Below are 15,624 nucleotides of genomic sequence, written 5' to 3'. Positions count from 1 at the left end.
GGTATGAGTATCGGAGCTTGTGACCAGCTTTCATTATTTGTGGCTCTATCTATCTATCTATCTATCTATCTATCTATATCTATCTATCTATCTATCTATCTATCTATCTATCTATCTATGTACCTACCTTAGGCTTAGGGCCCGGGTATTTACGGGACCGCCTGCTGTTATCTCATGCCTCCCACCGACCTGTACGCTCACACAGAGAAGGTCTTCTCAGGGTGCCGTCCGCCAAACAATGTTGGCTGGCGGCCCCCAGGGGCAGGGCCTTCTCTGTTGGAGCTCCTACTCTTTGGAACGAACTTCCCCCTGGTTTACGCCAAGTGCCTGATCTTCGGACTTTTCGCCGTGAGCTGAAAACGCATTTATTTATTCAAGCGGGATTGGCTTAAAAGTTTTATTAAATTTTAATTGGGGTTATTTATGAATTTTAAGGGTTTTAAATTGTTTTAAGTATTTCGGCCATTTATGTAATATGCTTGGTTTTAAGTTTCTGTTTTAATGTTTATATTGTGGGTTTTTATTATCTAGCTGTACACCACCCTGAGTCCTTCGGGAGAAGGGCAGTATAAAAATCTAATAAAATAAATAAATAAAATAAATACCTACCTATCTACTTACCTACCTAACAGGGGTGGGTTCTACTTACCTTTACTACCAGTTTGCATCGGGTCCGTGTGTGCTCACAAGTGGAGCGAGATCACTTTTGATGATGTTCAGTTCAGTGGGCGGAGCTTTCTGCAAGTTTTACTACCGGTTCTATAGAATTGGTCCGAACCGGGGGCAACCCACCACTGCTACCTACCTACCTACCTAAACACCGACCCACCCATCTTCCTTCCTTCCTTCCTTCCTCCTTCCTTCCTTCCTTCCTTCTTTCCTGCCCGTCCATCCATCCTTCCATCCATCCATCCATCCATCCATCTCTCTCTCGCTCTGTCTCTCTCTGTCTGTCTGTCTATCTCTATCTATCTATCTATCTATCTATCTATCTATCTATCTATCTATCTATCTATCTCTGTCTATCTTCCTTCCTTCCTTCCTTCCTTTCTTCATTTCTATCATCCATCTAGCATCCATCATCTATCTACCTATGTAGCTATGCTTCTATCCATCTATCTATCTATCTATCTATCTATCTATCTATCTATCTATCTATCTATCTATCTATCTATCTCTCTATCTCTATAACTATCTATCTATCTATCTATCTATCTATCTATCTATCTATCTATCTATCTATCTATCTATCTATCTATCTATCTATCTATCTATCTATCTATCTATCTATCTCTATAACTATCTATCTATCTATCTATCTATCTATCTATCTATCTATCTATCTATCTATCTATCTATCTACCTACCTACCTACCTACCTACCTACCTACCTACCTACCTACCTAACTAACTAACTAACTAACTAACAAGGGTGGGTTCTACTTACCTTTACTACAGGTTTGCATTGGGTCCGTGCGCGCACACAAGTGGAGCGAGATCACTTTTGACGTTCAGGTCAGTGGGCGGAGCTTCCTGCCAGTTTTACTACCAGTTCTATAGAACCGGTCCGAACCGGGGGCAATCCACCACTGCTACCTACCTACCTCCTTCCTTCCTTCCTTCCTTCCTTCCTTCCTTCCTTCCTTCCTTCCTTCCTTCTTTCCTGCCCGTCCATCCATCCTTCCATCCATCCATCCATCCATCCATCTCTCTCTCGCTCTGTCTCTCTCTGTCTGTCTGTCTATCTCTATCTATCTATCTATCTATCTATCTATCTCTCTATCTATCTATCTATCTCTGTCTATCTTCCTTCCTTCCTTCCTTCCTTTCTTCATTTCTATCATCCATCTAGCATCCATCATCTATCTACCTATGTTGCTATGCTTCTATCCATCTATCTATCTATCTTTCTATCTATCTATCTATCTATCTATCTATCTATCTATCTCTCTATCTCTATAACTATCTATCTATCTATCTATCTATCTATCTATCTATCTATCTATCTATCTATCTATCTATCTATCTATCTATCTATCTCTATAACTATCTATCTATCTATCTATCTATCTATCTATCTATCTATCTATCTATCTACCTACCTACCTACCTACCTACCTACCTACCTACCTACCTACCTACCTAACTAACTAACTAACTAACTAACTAACAAGGGTGGGTTCTACTTACCTTTACTACAGGTTTGCATTGGGTCCGTGCGCGCACACAAGTGGAGCGAGATCACTTTTGACGTTCAGGTCAGTGGGCGGAGCTTCCTGCCAGTTTTACTACCAGTTCTATAGAACCGGTCCGAACCGGGGGCAATCCACCACTGCTACCTACCTACCTCCTTCCTTCCTTCCTTCCTTCCTTCCTTCCTTCCTTCCTTCCTTCCTTCCTTCCTTCCTTCCTTCCTTCCTTCCTGTCCATCCATCCATCCATCCATCTCTCTCTCACTCTGTATCTCTCTGTCTGTCTGTCTGTCTATATCTATCTATCTATCTATCTATCTATCTATCTATCTATCTATCTATCTATCTATCTATCTATCTATCTATCTATCTAAATATCTATCTATGCTCGGCTTACAAACCTTTAAAGCCAGTAAGACTTTAAAACAATAAAAGCTTGTAAAACATTAAAACAACGAATAATAATAATAATGTTAACAAGCATAAGCTTATAAAACATTTTTATTTTAAATTTATTAGCTAATCAACTCCAGTAGACTCTGCGCTGCGTATAAAACTGGGGGGGGGGGGGGAACCATTAAAAAAAAGCTAAAAACATTAAATCAGACAAGCAGCCCAGACTAAAATGATCCGATGAACAACACAATCAACACAACCACAACAATCGAATTTATATTAGCGCATGCAAGTGTGTGTACGCTCGCACACTGAGAATTTGTATCGTTGTAATATGTGGAATACGTAGTGTTGCTGTATCTTCCAAGCCAATTAAAAATTTAACTATGGTTTATGACCAAAACAAATTCTGTCTAGCTGCTTAAGATGTTTGACTATATTAAAGCAACAACCGCACCATTTTAATCTTATTTAGCTTTAAATTAATATGTGCAAAAAAGGATTAGCCTAGTTTTAGCAAGTCTGGAGGGAATGTTAAACAACGCTTTGTGTATACACACCTGGAATCTTAAAGAGAAGAAAACTTTTAAGTCTGTATATGCACAGGTTTGAGCTTAATTCAAAATGGTTTACAAGTGCTTTGCCTACTATTGAAGTATGTTTGAAGTAGCTCTTTTGAACCATGAAAGTAGCTACCTGATTTGACCCAACTGCTTTAAGAATCTTAAAATAAACTTCTGGAGAGGGGCATGTTGCGAGGTGTCTCTTTCTTAATCAATTTGCACCCTTTAATACTGTCCCTTATTATTTCCTACTTAGCTGAATAAAAACGTGGCTTGAAATATAGACTCATAAAATCGGCTTGAGCAAGACAGTTGGTAAGTGAATTTTGTCCCGTTTTACGACCTATCTTGCCATGCCACAGTGGTTAGGTGAAACCTCGCAGTTGTTCAGTGAGTAACACGGTTGCTAAGTGAATCTGGCTTCCTCACTGATTTAGGTTGTCAAGAAGGTCACGAAAAGGGATCACGTGACCCCGGGACACTGCAACCGTCATAAATATGAACTAGTTGCCAAGCATCCGAATTTTGATCACGTGCACATGGGGATGCCGCAATGCCTATCTGTCTGTCTGTCTATCCACCTATCATCTGTCTATCTGTCTATATGCAATGGTCGTAAGCAGAGGAGGTATTCAGCTGGTACAGGCCGGTTCAAACCGGTTTGAGCGAACAGGTAGCGAAAATCGCTGGTGGGCCCCGGCTCTATGTCGTCCTATTTAGGCACGTTTTTGAGGCTGGGCACATGCATGGAAGGCACGCACGTGAGCAAAGCGCACAAGTGGAAGGCCAGGTGCTTGCACAGAAGCAGGTACGCACGTGAATAAGGCGTGTGCACGAGCGTAGCAAACCAGTACTAACAAAATGTGAAACCCACTGCTGGTCGTAACTATGAAAAAAGTTCGTGTCACTTTTTTCACGTTGTTGTATTTATTTATTTATTTATTTATTTATTTTATTTTATTTGATTTTTATACCGCCCTTCTCCCGAAGGACTCAGGGCGGTGTACAGGCAGAAGTAAAAAAAACAATACAATGTACAATTTAAAATGTGAATTAAAAAACTTATTATAATTAGCCCGAAACTTTAAAATATATAAAAAACTAAAATCCCATTTAAGATTAATATTAAAAATTTTAAAAATTTAAAAAACCAATAGAATTCAATAAAATTCAAGCCAGCCCAGCGAATGAAAAGATGTGTCTTCAGTTCGCGGAAGGTCCGAAGGTCAGGTATTTGGCGTAAACCGGGGAAGCTCGTTCCAGAGTGTGGAGCCCCCACAGAAGGACCTTCCTGGGGCCGCCAGCCGGCATTGCTTGGCGGACGGCACCCTGAAGTCCCTCTCTGTGAGGCGTGCGGGTCGGTGGGAGGCATGAGGTAACAGCAGGCGGTCCCGTAAGTACCCAGGCCCTAAGCCATGGGCGCTTTAAAGGTCGTAACCAACACCTTAAAGTGCACTCGAAGGCCACAGGCAGCCAGTGCAGTCTGCGCAGGAGGCGGTGTTACGTGGGAGCTACGGTAGCTCCTCTATCACCAGCGCAGCTGCATTCTGGACTAACTGAAGCCTCCGAGTGCACCTCAAGGAGCCCCATGTAGAGAGCATTACAATAATCCAAGCGAGAGGTAGCAGGCGCGTGAGTGACTGTGCACAAGGCATCCCGATCAAGGAAGGCGCAACTGCGAACCAGGCGAACCTGGTGGAAGGCCCTCCTGGAGGCGGCCGTCAAATGATCCTCAAACGACAGCCGTTCATCCAGGAGGACACCTAAGTTGCGCACCCTATCCTTTGGGGCCAATAACTCGCCTCCAACAGTCAGCTGCGGCTGCAGCTGACTGAATCGGGATGCCGGCATCCACAGCCTCTCCGCCTTTGAGGGGTTAGGCTTGCGCCCATTTCTCCCCATCCAGACCCGTCGGCCTCCAAACACCGGGACAGCACTTCAACAACTTCATTGGGGTGGCCGGGGTGGAAAAGTACAGCTGGGTGTCATCAGTGTACTGCTGATATCTCACCCCGAAGCCACTGATGATCTCACCCAACGGCTTCATATAGATGTTGAACAGAAGGGGCGAGAGAATCGACCCCTGCGGCACCCCACAAGTGAGGCACCTCGCGGTCGACCTCTGCCCCCCTGTCAACACCGTCTGCGACCGGTCAGAGAGATAGGAGGAGAACCACCGATGAACGGTGCCTCCACTCCCAATCCCCAACCGGCGCAGCAAGATACCATGGTCGATGGTATCAAAAGCCGCTGAGAGGTCTAATAGGACCAGGGCAGAGGAATAACCCCTGTCCCTGGCCCTCCAGAGATCATCCACCAATGCGACCAAAGCTGTCTCCGTGCTGTATCCGGGTCGGAAGCCGGACTGGAACGGGTCTAGATAGACGGATTCATCCAGGTATTGGGGTAGCTGTCGCGCCACAGCACTCTCTACAACCTTCGCAACAAAGCGAAGGTTGGAGACTGGACGATAATTACCCAAAATAGCTGGGTCCAAAGAGGGCTTCTTGAGGAGGGGTCTCACCACCGCCTCTTTCAAGGCGGCAGGGAAGACCCCTTCCAACAAGGAAGCATTGATAATCCTCTGGAGCCAGCCTCGTGTCACCTCCTGAGTGGCCAGTACCAGCCAGGAAGGACACGGGTCCAGTAAACATGTAGTGGCGTGAAGCCTCCCCAACAACCTGTCCACGTCCTCGGGAGCCACAGGGTCAAACTCATCCCAAACAGACTCAACAAGACGTGCCTCCTCTCCCTCGCTTGGATCATCCCAATATTGAATGGCCACAAAATGAATGGTTGTAGGTTGAGGACTAACTCTATACTCTTAGAATGAGGCCTTGAATTTAAAGAGACATGCTTCGGAATAAATGGGAGTAAGATTTACCTCAGAACACCGTCTAGTAAGTACAGCTAGTCCTCTACATACAACAATTCATTTAGTGATCGTTCAAAGTTACAACAACACTGAAAAAAAAGTGACTAATGACCGTTTTTCCACACTTACGACGGTTGCAGCATCCCCATGGTCACATGATCAAAATCCAGCTGTTTGACAACTGACTCATATTTATGACAGTGGCAGTTTCCCGGGGTCACATGATCCCCTTTGGCGGCCTTCTGACAAGCAAAATCAACAGGGAAGCCAGATTCACTTAACAACCGTGTAACTAACTTAAGAGCTGCAGTGATTCACTTAACAACTGTGGCAGGAAAGATCGTGAAAATTCACTCAACAAATGTCTTGCTTACCAACAGCAACGTTGGGCTCCTTTGTGGTCGTATGTCGAGGACTACCTGTATACAGTATATACTGTACCAACTTTGCATTATAATAACTACGTAGCTTAGCTAATGCTCCTCATTATTACAAACCATTTAAAAGACAGGTATTCGGCGATTTCCCACAGAATGTCATCTTCTTGGAGTCTAACTTTTACAAATAGTGTATCTGTTGGAACCCTCAGCGATCTCATTTTTAATAGCTATAACTTGGTCCTCCAGTTGCTTCAGCTCATCAGCCTTTTGCTGTGTGATCTGGTTCAGATCTTGTATCTTCTTTTCCAGATCTAAAAATAACCAAAGCAATGCATGTAAACAGTGGTAAACTAATTATCAGAGTTGGAAGGGAACATGTAGGTCATCTAGTCCAACCCCCCACCCCAGCAGGAGACTCTACACCATTTCCGAAAAATGGCAGTCCAGTCTTTTCTTCAAAGCTTCCAGTGATGAAGCTCCCACAACTTCTGAAGGCAACTTCTGTTCCATCGGTTGATTGTTCTCACTGTCAGAAAATTCCTCCTTATTTCCAGGTTGAATCTCTCTTTGATCAGTTTCCATCCATTATTTCTTATTTGGCCTTCAGGTGCTTTGGAGAATAGCTTGACCCCCTTCCTCTCTGTGGCAGCCCCTCAAATATTGGAAGACTGCTATCATGTCTCCCCTGGTCCTTCTCTTCCCTAGACTAGCCATGCCCAGTTCCTGCAACCGTTCATTGTATGTTTTAGCCTCCAGTCCCTGAATTATCCTGGTTGCTCTTCTCTGCACTTTATTTCTAGAGTCTCAACATCTTTTTTATAGTGTGGTAACAAAAACTGGATGCAGTATTTTAGGTGTGGCCTTACTAGGGCTTTACAGAACTTGAACTTGATTGAATCCCTCTGTTAATGCAATTTAGGATTGCATTAGCTTTTTTGGCAGCCGCCGCACACTATTGGCTCATATTTATTTAACTGGTTGTCCACGAAGACTCTAAAATCCATCTCCCAGTTCCTGCTATTAAGCCTGGTTTCACCCAGTCTAGATGTGTACTTTTGGTTGCTCTTGCCTAAGTGTAAGATATTTATATGTATGTATTGTTAGGCATGTATATCTGAGCCAGCCAATTGCGTACAATTTCCCAATAATGTGTCTTGAGGCCAAGATACATTACCTGCTTAGCTGTGTTAAAATTACACAACCTTACATTTTGGAATTAAAAGAGATCTGTGATCAGTCCAGTTGCATGAATTTACAACGTCAGACTACATCTGGGTTCAAAAATCAAGGCCAGCAAGTAAAGTAAAGGTAAAGGTTCTCCTCACAAATATGTGCTAGGCGTTCCTGACTCTAGGGGGCGGTGCTCATCTCCCTTTCAAAGCCGAAGAGCCAGCGCTGTCCGAAGACGTCTCCGTGGTCATGTGGTCGGCATGACTCAATGCCAAAGGCGCACGGAACACTGTTACCTTCCCACCAAAGGTGGTCCCTATTTTTCTACTTGCATTTTTTACGTGCTTTCGAACGGCTAGGTTGGCAGAAGCTGGGACAAGTAACGGGAGTTCACATGGTTACACGGTGCTAGGGATTCGAACCGCTGAACTGCCGACCTTTGGATCGACAAGCTCAGGCTCTGGAGGCCCTCTTGAGGCCCGAAACAGGCCCGTTTCCGGCCTTCCTGAACTTCTGATAGGCCCGTTTTTCACCCTCCATGAGCCTCTGTGCGTGCCCTGTACTTACCTGCATCCAAAACGGGCCACATGGGGACTCCTGGCAGGGGTGGGATAGAGTTGGTGGGACCAGCCAGGAGTGGGATTTGGAGGTTCTCTGAATGGCACAGAATCTTAGCTAGAGGTTCTCCTGAACCCCTGCGAACCCCTGCGAACCCCTGCGAACCCTCAGCAGCCCACCCCTGTAAGTCTCTATCTATGTGCATACAAGGTGTGTAAATTACCTGTGATTCTTTTTGCTTTCTCTGCGGTCTCATTAGCCAGTTCTTCTGCCTCTTTTTTCAACCAGTTGAGTTTCTCCAAGGTTCCTAACGAAAGCCCGCTGGTCAGGAGTTTGTCCTGCAAGTTGCTGTATTCGTGTTCAAGATTAGCAAGTTCCTAAAAAAAACAAGGAATGCAGTATGTGTAAATGCATCCAAATTTTGATCATGTGACCATGTTGTGGCCCACCAGTGGCCAGTCCTGGAGTCTGGGGAAGGCTCTGATAAGGGCTCTGCGTCAGAGGCAGAGAGAGGGCCAGGGCCATCTGACAGTTGTCAACTGCCTTCGGAGTCAGACATCAGTGAGGCAGACGAACAGCTGGAGCCTGTTCCCAGTGTGTGCATGCACAGAGTTGCCTGATGAAGGGAACAGCTGAAGAACAAGGGTCAACTTGGGAGTAAGGCCACAGGTGGATGATGAATGGCCTCTCCCAGAGGGAATAAAAGAGGAGCGAAAGGGGAGGGGAGTTTGCAGAAGACAATTAGTTCATTCCTGCATTCTTGCCAAGTATTGCAGCATTTGAAAGATATCGGCCTGGCCAGTCTCCAAGCCTGATAAAGGTCGGTAATTGTGAGCTATCTTGAAAGACTGTGGGAGAGGAAAGACTTTGCTGGAGAGGAATTCACTGTAAATTAAATAAAAGGGGTTTATCGGGATGAGGACTCGGCTTCATGCTGCTGGGGAAGGGACCAAACAGGAATTCTACAGTTGTTGGAAGTGTGAAAAATGGTCACAACTCCCATTTTTCAGGGGGGATAAACAAGGGCATTTAAATGGCATTTTACCTTATTACTCGCTGTTGCTTGAGTTTGGGCTTCTTCTGCCTTTGATCTTGCATCTGTGACTTGGATTTGGTTCCTCTCCATTTTGGTCTTCAAGGAACTTATTTCATCTGCCAGCTTGGACTGTTTTCCTGGGAAAGCCTGCAACTCGATGTTAGCCTTCTTCATTTGTTTCTCAGCCTGCGCCCCCGAGAAACATAACTAGTAAAAAGGGTTGCCACTCATTATTAGAAGACAATGAATGAAAAAGACGAGAGAATATTTAAAAAATTACCATATTTTTTGGAGTATAAGACTCGCCATAGTATAAGACGCACGTTAGTTTTTGGGGAGGAAAATAGGGGGGGAAAATTCTGCCTACCAGGTATTCATCTGGCTAGCCTCCTTAGCCTGGTCAGTTTCAGCACATTAGTTCGCTCACTGGTTTTGAGGGAGGGGCTGGTTAGGGCTAAAAAACAGCTTCTAAAGCACAGCTGATTGTTGGAGGGAGCAGCAATTAGAAAAGCAGGCAAAGCACGGAAGATGCATTGGGGCTGAAAAACAGCTTCTAAAGCATAGCTGATGATCAGAGGGAGCAGCAATTAGAAAAGCAGGCAAAGCACGGAAGATGCATTGGGGCTGAAAAACAGCTTCAAAAGCACAGCTGATCGTCAGAGGGAGTTCCAGTGACTAAAGCAGGTGAAGCACGGAAGGGGTAAGAGAAGGCAGCAGCTGTTCCGGGTAGCCATTTTGGGCACCGTGCATTGCGTTTTCAGCCTCCAAACGAACTGTGTTTTCTGGTGGCGATCGGCAACTATGTGCTTTGGCGATCCCAGCAGCCTTGAAGGGTTCTCAAATGGAGCATTTGGAGGCTGAGAACACAACACACAGAGTCCAAAAACACAAGCCATTGTCAGTGGCAATCTCTGCAGCCAGGAAGAGGACGTGCGGAGGCCGAAGGGTGGGGGCCAGCAGCTGGGCAGGGTTACATTCAGAATATAAGATGCACCCAAATTTTCAGCCACTTCTAGGAGGGGAAAAAAGTGCATCTTATACTCTGAAACATATGGTAAATATCACATGTCCCATGGTGGGGAATGGTGGGGAATGGTGGGGAATGGAAGGATACAGTCAGAGCTGAAGAAGCTTCTTGGATGAAGAAGCGAAATGCCTTCAAAGAAAAACCAGAAAGTCCAGTTGAAAAAAAGCACCTTTGGTACAACTATGATCTGGATGACTGAGAATCTCCCTAGATAAATATCATAATGCTTTAATTTACAATCTTTGAGTGGATTGAAGATACCTCTGAAATATTTGTTATGGTGTCTTCTATTTTCTCATTGAAAGTTGCCAAGGCATCTTGGGTTCGTCTCTGAGTATTTTCTACTTCTTTCAGGTGGGTTATCATTTCATCAGGTGCGGCGAGAGCTTTTGTTTTATCCCTGAGGTTTTTTTTTAAAAAAAGACAGACCTTGAAAGACGCAAGAAATCTGCACGCTAGGACTATTGATTGGACTTAGAATACAATAATTGGAGAAATTAAGATAACCCAACGAACAAACCAAATGATTATGTATAGCAAGTAATTTAGGACAAGGATGGAACAGAGCATTAAAATTGCAAAAGACTTAATCATAATTAATCATAAAATCATAATCACAAACTGAATGATTGAAAAGTGATTAGAATAGAACAGAACAGAACAGAATAGAATTTTTATTGGCCAAGTGTGATTGGACACACAAGGAATTTGTCTGTATGACTATAACTTGTTGCTGGCAATCCTTATGATTTATATTGATATATTGACCATCAATTGTGTTGTAAATGTTGTACCTTGATGAACGTATCTTTTCTTTTATGTACACTGAGAGCATATGCACCAAGACAAATTCCTTGATTATAGTCCAATCACACTTGGCCAATAAAAATTCTATTCTATTCTATTCTATTCTTTGGTGCATATGCTCTCAGTGTACATAAAAAAAAAGATACCTTCATCAAGAATCATAAGATACAACACTTAACGATAGTCTTAGGGTACAAATAATTATAGGATAAGATTGGCCAAATCAGAAAATCCATTTCAGGGCTTAACATTGGATGATCACAAATACAAATAAGAAATTGTTGCGGTCCTTAGTGATCTCTGAACTTGGTGGTTTTCCTCAGACGTTTCATTACCCAACTAGGTAACATCATCAGCGCTTGAAGGGGATGGAGTTTGGGGAGTGGAGGAAGAGGATTGTGGGGTCCTTGGTGTTCTCTGAACTTGGGGGGTTTTTTGGTGTTTTTTTTTGGCAGACATTTCATGATCCAACTATGGAACTTCATCAGGGTTACAAGGGAGTGTGATTTGCTCTCATTCGCCACCCTTTTAGCACTGATGATGTTATGTAGCTGGGTAATGAAACGTCTAGCAGAAAACAACCAAGCTCAGAGAGCACCAAGGACCCCAGAGTTCAACCCTGAACTACAAATACTGTAGTCTAAGAAAACACAGTACTTACTCAGCTTCTTCAGCTTTCTTCAAAAGCTTCTCTGCCTCTTTCTTTCGTTTCTTTAAGTTTTTGGTATATTCTATGTGGTCCTCACAATGTGTCACGAGACTCTTGAGGTTGTTGAGCAGGTCTGGCAGCTCCTGAGGTCCCTCGTGCATCTTGATGGCCAGAACATAATTTGCAACTTTTTCTATATCCTCCGGTGGGGCACTTTCCTCTTAGAAAAGGGAAGAGAAAATTGTGTACGATCACCGCCTGCTGTCCTAGACGTATATACCGCTTCACGGTGCTTCACAGCCCTCTCTAAGCGGTTTACAGAGTCAGCATATGGCCCCCAACAATTTGGGTCCTCATTTTACCTGCCTCGGAAGGATAGAAAGTTGACTCAACTTTGAGCCGGTCAGAATCGAACTGCTGGCAGTCGGCAGAATTAGCTTGCAATACTGCATTCTAACTACTGCGCCACCATGGCTTAGATAACAATAGCCCTTAGACTTGTATACCATTTCACAGCGCTTTACAGCTCTCTCTAAGGGGTTTACAGACACAGCCCCCAACAATCTGGGTCCTCATTTGACAGACCTCGGAAGGACGGAAGACTGAGTCAACCTTGAGCCGGTCAGGATCAAACTCCAGGCTGTGGGCAGAGTCTGCCTGCAATATAGCATTCTAACCACTGTGCCACCACAGCTTAAATAACAATAGCACTAGCACTTAGACTTACACACTACTTACACCCCTCTCTTAACAGTTTACAGTGTCAGCCTCTTGCCCCCAACTATCTGGGTCCTCATTTTACCGACCTCGGAAGGACGGAAGGCTGAGTCAACCTTGAGCCAGTCAAGCTCAAACTCTTAGCAGTGGGCAGAGTTTGCCTGCAATACTGCATGCTAACCATTAATAATAATAAGTGTTTTATTATCTAATTATCTAACAGACGCAGCGGCTCAGGGGCTAGGATGCTGAGCTTGTCGATCGAAAGGTCGGCAGCTCGGCGGTTCGAATCCCTAGTGCTGACGTGTAACAGGGTGAGCTCCCGTTACTCGTCCCAGCTTCTGCCAACCTAGCAGTTTTGAAAGCACATAAAAATACAAGTAGAAAAAATAGGGACCACCTTTGGAGGGAAGGTAACAGTGTTCCGTGCGCCTTTGGCGTTGAGTCATGCTGGCCACATGACCACAGAGATGTCTTTGGACAGCGCTGGCTCTTCATCTTTGAAACAGAGATGAGCCCCGCCCCCTAGAGTCGGCAACGACTAGCACGTATGTGCGAGGGGAACCTTTACCTTTACCTTTATTATTTAATTGTTCTTTTTTGTGCATTGTTTTAGATCGATATTTCTCAACCTCAGACCTTAAGATGTGTGGAACTCAATTGCCAGAATTCCTCTGTCAGCATTATGGATTAAAATTGGGCACCTAATTATTTATTAGTATTCTTGTTTGTGTTTATACACATTAGTGTATTATTTATTAGTATTGTTTGTGTATATACACAGACACCACCCCACACACACACTTTTGTAGTGTTATAACATACCTCAATTACTCTGAATAGTCAGTTCTCGATATGAAGAACAATCAGTGGTGGGATTCACCGGTTGTAACAACTGGTTCGCTTCACATACCCTACAGAGGCCATAAATGGGCCCATTTCTGGACTTCTGGTGCTTCCGGTAGGCTCGTTTTTCGCCCTCCCCAGTCTCCGAAGGCTTTCCTGGAGTCGTCCATAGATCCGTTTTTCGCCCTATCAGAGCCTCCGCACGTGCCCAGCACTTACCTGGCATCCAAAACGGGCCACGTGGAGACTCCTGGGAGAGGCGGGGCGGTACAGGTGATGTCAGCCAGTCCTTGGAACAACCAGTTCGCCGAACCAGATTAAAATTAACATCCGGTTCACCCAAACTGGTCCGAACCGGCTGAATCTCACCCCTGAGAACAACTGTTTAAATATGAACTAAATCAGCTTATTTTTAATCGAAAGTGGGTCACAATTGATATAAATGATGTCATTTTTGTTATGTTAACGTGCCTGCTATACTGAATTTATTTTGCGTGACATATACTGAAAACGGGAGAGGAAGAATAGCCCATTTACCTAGCAAAATATTCCTTAGTCTCTTGATCAGCTCTTTCATGCTTTCTCTTTCGTTTTCGATTTGATATTTATTTTTCTCCAGTTTTCCATGAATCGCCAATGTTTTCTCCTTAGCGTCTTCAGTCATTTTCCTTATAATTTCGATCTGTGAGGGAAACATTTCGGGAACAATCTGATTTTTTTTCTTATTAACAGTTTTATTGGTGGAAAAAAAACAGCCCAAAGGCAATGATAGTATTTCCCCCGTAACTTCTAGATTCATTTTTCAGTTCTAACTCTAAACTGGATTAAAGGAAAAGTAGGTTTTAGGAGCCGGTTATTTTTAAGCGATTGACTGAACTCATCCAGAGGCCAGAGGTATAAAAAAAAATTGGGGGTGGGTGGGAGAGATGTCAAAAAGTTAAAATTGTCAGGTGAGAAAGATCAGCTCCACACACAAAGGTCTAATTTAACTGATTCATTGCTAAACAGCCTACACATCTTCTCAACTACCGCACCTTAGTTTTTGGAGAGGAGAATAAGAAAAAAGCTGATTGGCAAGTGGATCAGCCCCCCAGAATACCCCCAATCAGCTGTTCTCAGAGGTGAATTTTAGCAACAGGTTCCTTGGTTGTGAGCTCTGTGCCTTGCTTTTTTTTTTTGCTTTTTTTTTTCTGCCTCTGAAACTTCTGAAACTCTGTTTGAGAAAAAACTTTTTTTTCCTGCCTCTGAAAGCCTCCAAAACAGTTTCAGAAAAAAAGCCTCTGAAGCTCTGTTTGGAGGCTTTTTTTTTTCTGAAGTTCTGTTTGGCGGCTTCTTTTCTGAAGCTTCGTTTCTGATGCTTTTTTCAGCCTCTGAAACCTCCATTTGAGAAGCTGGGCAGGACTACATTCGGAGTATAAGACGCACCAAGATTTTCACCCTCTTTTTGGGGGGAAAAAGGTGCGTCTTATACTCCAAAAAATACGGTCAGTGTTAGCATCTGATCAGAGTCAATGGAATTCGAGGGAGTTCATTTGTGACTACGTAAGGATTCTAGGCTACTACCTCTTTTCACTCCACCCCTAGATTCTGCCAACTCCTTCTCCTACAAAATGGTGGATACGATTGAACAAGTGAATCCACCAATTTTGACTTCTTTAACCTGCCCTCTTCAGACAATTTTGCCTGGGGGAAAATAGTTTTTGATACCCACATGTTAGACGTATATAGAATCTGAATCATACTACTCCTAGTGTCTATTTTTTACAATTCTAAGCACAGCTAACCCACTGTGAATGGTTGGTTGTTAGCTTTTATTACTGGAGGAAAAATACGGAGCTGGAGAAAACCGCAAATGGAGCTAACCAGGGAAAGATGGATGGGAACAAACAAAACCAGCATAGTTCTCTTCCCACACGGTCCCTAAATTTCTTGATTTGTGGGTGTAGCATAGTTTCCATGTCGTTTCTGTAATTTAAAAAAAAATAGATTCTTTGTGCTGGACCTGGAATTATTTCAGTTCTGAGAACATTTAACACTGTTATATAAAGGATCTGCATTCTCCAGGGATAGAGCCGGAAGCTCCTGTAGACACTCATCCAGAAACAGCTGGTCTTCTGGTGCAGGCCAACTATACTGTGGGAGACTCATTCATAAACACCGTATGAATTGGATAACTTATTAACTAGGTCATTGTTCTTTGAGCACAATAGTGCAGGAGCCACTAAATTAAAGGTAAAGGTTCCCCTCGCACATATATGCTAGTCATTCCCGACTCTAGGGGGTGGTGCTCATCTCCGTTTCAAAGCCGAAGAGGCAGCGCTGTCCAAAGACGTCTCCGTGGTCATGTGGCTGGCATGACTCAACACCAAAGATGCACGGAACGCTGTTACCTTCCCACCAAAGGTGGT

At 43.9% G+C, this 15,624-nt stretch overlaps 1 protein-coding gene across 13 annotated transcripts in view; it reads right to left on the bottom strand.

Annotated features, from left to right (window-relative positions):
- Nucleotides 1–5,360: 5,360 nt before the first annotated feature.
- The window catches only part of LAMB4 (laminin subunit beta 4), a 68,858-nt gene continuing 58,594 nt past the window's right edge, over nucleotides 5,361–15,624 (bottom strand). For 4 of the 13 annotated variants that reach the window (XM_058190222.1, XM_058190223.1, XM_058190224.1 and 1 more), the window contains 6 exons: nucleotides 13,754–13,898; nucleotides 11,666–11,873; nucleotides 10,459–10,597; nucleotides 9,180–9,377; nucleotides 8,358–8,511; nucleotides 5,361–6,717 (listed from right to left, as the gene is read on the bottom strand). In XM_058190222.1, coding sequence (XP_058046205.1) covers nucleotides 6,578–6,717; nucleotides 8,358–8,511; nucleotides 9,180–9,377; nucleotides 10,459–10,597; nucleotides 11,666–11,873; nucleotides 13,754–13,898 — 984 coding nt within the window. In that variant the 3' untranslated portion in view covers nucleotides 5,361–6,577. Of the gene's footprint in view, nucleotides 6,718–8,357; nucleotides 8,512–9,179; nucleotides 9,378–10,457; nucleotides 10,598–11,665; nucleotides 11,874–13,435; nucleotides 13,531–13,753; nucleotides 13,899–15,624 lie in introns of those variants that run through there. The other 9 variants (XM_058190229.1, XM_058190230.1, XM_058190231.1 and 6 more) reach the window with 7 other exon arrangements.

This window comes from Ahaetulla prasina, chromosome 7 (assembly GCF_028640845.1).
Source record: "Ahaetulla prasina isolate Xishuangbanna chromosome 7, ASM2864084v1, whole genome shotgun sequence".
NCBI lineage: Eukaryota > Metazoa > Chordata > Lepidosauria > Squamata > Colubridae > Ahaetulla > Ahaetulla prasina.
Note: the sequence above shows the minus strand (reverse complement) of the source record. Positions and strands in the feature narration are given on the sequence as shown.